General features: G+C 38.5%; 1 protein-coding gene across 1 annotated transcript; it reads left to right on the top strand.

Annotated features, from left to right (window-relative positions):
• Positions 1–585: 585 nt before the first annotated feature.
• Positions 586–717, top strand: SMIM38 (small integral membrane protein 38). Its single transcript, XM_074149937.1, has one exon. The coding sequence runs from the start codon at positions 586–588 to the stop codon at positions 715–717; it is 132 nt and encodes a 43-aa protein (XP_074006038.1).
• The last annotated feature ends 5,032 nt before the right edge of the window (positions 718–5,749 follow it).

Genomic DNA, 5,749 nt, shown 5'->3' with positions numbered 1-5,749 from the left:
TCCCCTTTTAATTTGTCTAGGAAAAAAAAAAAAGCTTCTCCAGTGTTGTTTCCTGCAAAGACCATTCTTAAGAGCTCGTTGGACAGCGCAGGGCTCTTGAAGTGATAGCTAATTGGTGAAAGAAAGGCCCTGATTGTCTTGAGGGAGCTGGAAAGTGCTGCGTGTGCTGCTGAAAGGGACTAGGGAGAAGGTGCCTGGTTTCGCTGAGCAGCTGCTGCTGGAGATGTTTGGAGATTACATCAGCATTGGAAAAAAGGGGCAAAAAAAAAAAAAAAATGTCCAACTTCACAGAGACGGAGTTTATGGAGTTTTTTTTCCCCTTTCCAAAGGTCTTCTGACAATACTGTCATTGTCAATATAAGAGTTGTTAATTCTTTATGAATAGCACATGGGGCCTCTTGACTAAATAGTACGTTACATGTCCCAAATCTGTCAGCTGGACTCTTCTCTCACATGCTAGTGAGATCACTTTGATTGGAATGTTACAGGAATTGCTGGGCTGGCCGTGCAGAACTGAATACTGCATTATATAATTAGATCTCCCAGAGTATTTTTTTCACATTACCTCATTATTCAAGCTTAAATATGGAATCAGCCCTTTTGATGATTTTACTAGTTGTAATTATATTAATACGATTCATTTTGTGGTCCTGTCTTAGTGCTTATATAGATTATAAACTGTCCCGAAGGTTTCCTGACACGAGAAAAGACAACTAAGAGACTTCAAAAGGCTTGTTCAGATTTGAATTGACAATGGGGAGAACTGGGATAAGGTAAATGGAGCTAGAGCAGATTTTACCTTGGGATCTGATGAGAGAGAAATGACATGTTGAGACTGCAACCGAGTGAAGATTCTTCAGAAAGCCTCGTGCTGACTGAGGGGGCGGGGGGGGAAGGAAAAAAAGGACAACTGATTGAGTCAAATGACTTCCTGTCAAACTCGGGCATGAATTTGTTGTTGGGAACAGACGTTTGGACTTTTGCCAATTAAATGATCGGGACAAGCTGGAAGGAATCCTATTGCTGAGCAGTCCAAGCCCATTGCCAGTGGCCCAGGTGAAATGCGGTGGCGTGCTGCCTGCTGGACTAACTGCTGGTCTGGACCTTGAGGTGTCAGCTGCACAGCCTGCCTGGAGGCAACAACTGACGGTGCCTGGACGAAGCTGAAGATTACTGGCCTGGTTCAGTATCCACGTGCCACGCTATGGACTTGTAGGAGTGGATTTTTACCTGAATGGCTGGTTTGTTACCAAATTCCTCATGGTTCTTCCCCATCAGTCGGATCTGAAACTGACTGAATGTTTTAAACTGACTAGAACCTGCTGAATATTCACACTTCTTAGCAGGCGATATAGCTGAGTACCAGAACAAGCTGGATACCACTGGAATAGTCTGTTCCATGAAAAACAGGTCTGTGCCACAGAGATGATCTGATGGACTCTAGCTGTGCTTCAGCAGCAATTAGGAGTGGGGGCACAAAAGCCCTGCAAGGTACCTTCACTTCTAGACTTTAATAAGGAGCTTACTAGGATACTGAAGGATTTGACTACTTGCCGAAGGCCATAGTGACTTGGGATTTTTTGGTTAACTCGCCTTGCAAAATTAATTAAGTTGTTCCAAGTGGACTGTCTGCTTTCAAGTTGATGTTTCACTAAGTCAAACATCCAAAAATCTTACTGCATATACAACTCAACATCTACTTTTCAGAACTGAATCTTCCTACAGTAGAAGTAGGAAAATTGTATTGCCTTGCCTGAGAAATGCAGTGTCCTTGGCCCAGTCACCTTAAAAAAAAAAAAAAAAAAAAAGTCCTTTTTGGGCTAATAATTTTCTATGTCATGTAAAAGTGAATGTTGCCACTTCATAAACTGCCTTCTATATCTCTTGGTAGCTCTCATGATGATATTGGAGTTCAACCTAGGTAAAAACCCACAGCATTCTGGTGAGTTTCTGGCCCATTCATGGCTTGCACGCTCCTATAGGCTTGTCTCATTAGTAACTGGTAATCAGCCCTTATCACTTTGTCTTTTGAAGCCTCCTAAAATTCAGGCATGAGAGCTGGTATGTGTTTGTGCTGTGGAACAGGGTAAATGTCAGGTCAATTGATTTCAACCTCAGATTTTATTTATGGTGGATAGGCTACAAAACAGCAATGCCCAAAGATGCATGTCATTGACTTGAAATTTAGCCAGATGACAATAAATTAAATGTAGATGCAACTGACCCCCTTGCCCGTTTCTGTGGTTCTTAATTTTAATGATGATTCTGTTCTTTTTTTTTTTTTTTTTTTCTTGTTTCCCAACACCAGCAGACCACAAAAAGAAATTGGGAAAGTGAAATATTGTCTACTTGATGTGCGGACATACCTTTGATAACTGGAAAAATAAGCACAGTGGTGCATTTTTCTTCTTTCAGTTAATCATTGCTATTCCTAGCTGTTGTATGCAAACAAAGCTGGTAGATAAATTGGTAGTGACTTTAAGAAATGTCTTCTAATTTTTTTCTAATTATTTTATTATTTTGGCAGTGTCATATTCATTAATTGTTTAAAAATGTGGATGCAATGAGAAATGGTACAGATGAAGTTGTGATTAATACCTTTAAAATTTCATGATATACGGAACTGACGCTGGTATGGGATTCACAGCTTTGATTGCTTTATCCCTGCAGAGCAGCATCTTAAGCTTTCCATGTAAACCAGAGAGTGTGGTCTTGTTATGGACCGTACTCTTACACAGGCCAAACTTTCATCACCCACCATGACATGGTCAGAAGGGCTGTTTGGGAGGGAGTCATCAGAATGTTGTCAAGCCCGAGCTGTCATTACCATTCCCCTTACTGACTATGGGGAGAAAGAGGACCAGTATTGGGTGAACTTACTGATTGCTAGACTCTGAATGGTGGGTATCTATCCTGTAAACAACCCCTGTCCCAAAACTGGCCAGATACGGGTCTGTGGGATGGTATTTGCCTATTTAAATCATTCGATTTGAAGCTTATGTGACTTAATGGAATTTCACTCTGATCCTAAGAATGGTCTGGCTCATGTTTGGCATAGTAGTGCTCTGCATCCTCTGCAGGTAAAACTGGCTGGAACCCTGAGGTGTTTATTAGAACGTCAAAGTTTTGCAGCAAATTTAATTTAAAAAAATGTTTTGACTAAAGAATTCATTGGATCTTGTTACCTATTAAACTCCTTATGCATTCAAAGACATTTTAACAACATCTTGGTTAATTTCTGTGGATTCATATTGGTTTTATCCACTGCTGCAGGATATTTTCAATATGGGCGTCCAGTCTATTTATGCTGTTGTTACAAAATTAAGGCTATCATACTTTCAAGACCACAAAGTATAAAGGAAAGGAAGATCTTTATTCCCATAGGCATTTTCCCTTTCTCTTTTCAAAGAATAGGGGTGGTTTGGGGAGCATTTCTCGAGGCTCTGTAACAGCTGGAGGGGCTTCTCTCTGCCTCCCCCAATAAGTGAGGTCAACTCATCTGGAGTGTGGGGAGCCTCTGGCGCTGATAGGGAGCATCCTGTTATTCCCAAGAAGAAGTAGTGTGTGGAGTCAGAATTCAAACCAGAATTGTTCTGTTGACCTGGAGCCACTTTTGATCAACCTTCTGCCTGAAGGAGCCACAATGTTATTTTTTGCCGCAAATGGTGCGTTTGGCCCTGCTTTGCGCTTTCTGAAGTATCCTCAAGGAACTCTTGTGGTATCTGAAAGCTGACGGTATCTTTATGCTCATTAGAAATTTTGTCACAGATTGGTTTTATTCTTTTATACTCTGATTTAACAGTATTTTTTTCCTTCAGGAATATATAATATAAAGATAATATTTTTAAATTGCAAATTTTTTTTCAAATGTAAAAGTTAGATTGTGCCTGTGCTTACTAGTTGCTTTCTGTTTACTGGATGGAGAGCAGCAGAAGAAAAAATTTTGGAGAACAAGTGCTTCAAATCAAGTAGTTGTAGTTTAGTTAAGATCCATCTTGAAGCCCATATTTCAATGCAATTTGAATGGACTTGGCTGGAAATATCTTTGTAGTCTTATAAATTTAATTGTATTTCATTTAGGTATTTAAGATACTTATGCCCTAGTGATTTTGTTTGTGTTTAAGCATGTATTTAAAAATAAACATGTGTGTAATGGCAATTTTGAGCTTTGGACAGGTGAATTTTGAGCTTTGGACACATTGCAGTGTGGAGCCCCCTTTCAAGATGAGAAACAAAGGTATATGTAAAGAAATAGAAAAATAATAGCTAAATACTGTGATATTAAAATCCTCATTAATGTAAAATTAATTTAATTATATATAGAGATTAAAATCCACTCCATATAATTATATTCTGTATGTATTTACTAATTTATATCATTAACATCGGAACAGCGACCAAAATAACCATGAAATAACCGTTGGGAAGAAAACCCACTTTTTGCTTTAAGAAGAACCTCTAAGATGCAGTTAGATTCTGTTCTGATTTATTTTTGGAAACTCTCCCAACAGACTTAACTACAGATTTTGTCTCACACTGTGTTTGATATCACAGTACCATCGTAACCAACAACTAACACTGAGCGGTTGAAGCGCTACTGAAAGCAGGTGTAATCACAGAAGCTTATAAGCCACTTGTAACGCAGTTTTAAAACCCCCTCTCTAATATTCCACTGTTACTCATAAAATTTTTCCCTTGTGTGAAATGATTTTTTGAGGCTTTTTTTTTTTTCTTATCTAGTAGTGTGTGTATATATATAAAAATAGAAATGTATTGTACAAAAATAGAACTGTGTGATGTATGGATGCAGAACTGCTACTGTGATATTGTAACTGAATGTTTCTTACATTTATAGGGTTATGCTTTGTTTTGGTTTTAGCCAGTGATTTGAACAAAAGTATAGGAGTCAGCACGTAAGTACTATCTCTTATTTTGTGACTACCTTGGGAAGGTTACCATAACTTCCGTGTCTGAATTTTCTCCTCCAGAAGATCAGGGTTACAATGAAGGTTTGTGATATCAGGGCCAGTTTATAAATGCTGTAGAGAGTTTATGAACTCTGGCTGTACATGCTTGGCATTAAGCGCGTACAGATATGTGTGTGGATGTGTCTTTCGGCATGTGTGTGCACATATATTGTCATATAGGAATGTTAATATTTGAATATCTTGCATCAAGCTACTCAATTTTGTGTAGTCCTGAAAGAAAAATTACAGATTTAGCTGCTTAAGTAACTGAAGTTGCAAAATAGATTTGCTTTGGTGTATGTTAGTACTGTGTTAATTTATGGTGACTTTTTTCCTGGTACCAATGGTACCAGTGTAACCAAATTTGCTCCCAAACCACACAGCCATTTTTCAAGTTCCACAATTGATAGGGGTTTTTTTGTTGTTTTTTTTTTTTTGCCGGGGCTCAAAATCTTTCTGAGCTGTAAAAGCTCAGTTGATTATAAATATCCTGTCCTCTGCAAATGTCATTTCTGTCCAACATCCTGTAATGTGCAAAAAGTTGGCATTATGGACTGCATTATGGTATGGAGAACTAATTATAGATAAGGTCGTCGTCTGATGAACATAGAATTATTTTAATCAATAAATATAATTACACAATTTTTTTTTGCAGTGCTGTTACAATGGCATCCACTTAAACAATTACTGTCAAACCATGTAAACCAAACTGCAGAAGGACTCCCTTAAATGGATCTGGCGATGCAACAGGTGGTCTAATTGCTCTAGGTAGGTCCATTACA

Source organism: Numenius arquata, chromosome 6, assembly GCF_964106895.1.
Source record: "Numenius arquata chromosome 6, bNumArq3.hap1.1, whole genome shotgun sequence".
NCBI lineage: Eukaryota > Metazoa > Chordata > Aves > Charadriiformes > Scolopacidae > Numenius > Numenius arquata.
This window is presented reverse-complemented; position numbering and strand designations above follow the sequence as displayed.

Bases quoted from the DNA above. Each gene is read 5' to 3' on its own strand.
- SMIM38 (XM_074149937.1), top strand. From the start codon at position 586: ATGGAATCAGCCCTTTTGATGATTTTACTAGTTGTAATTATATTAATA.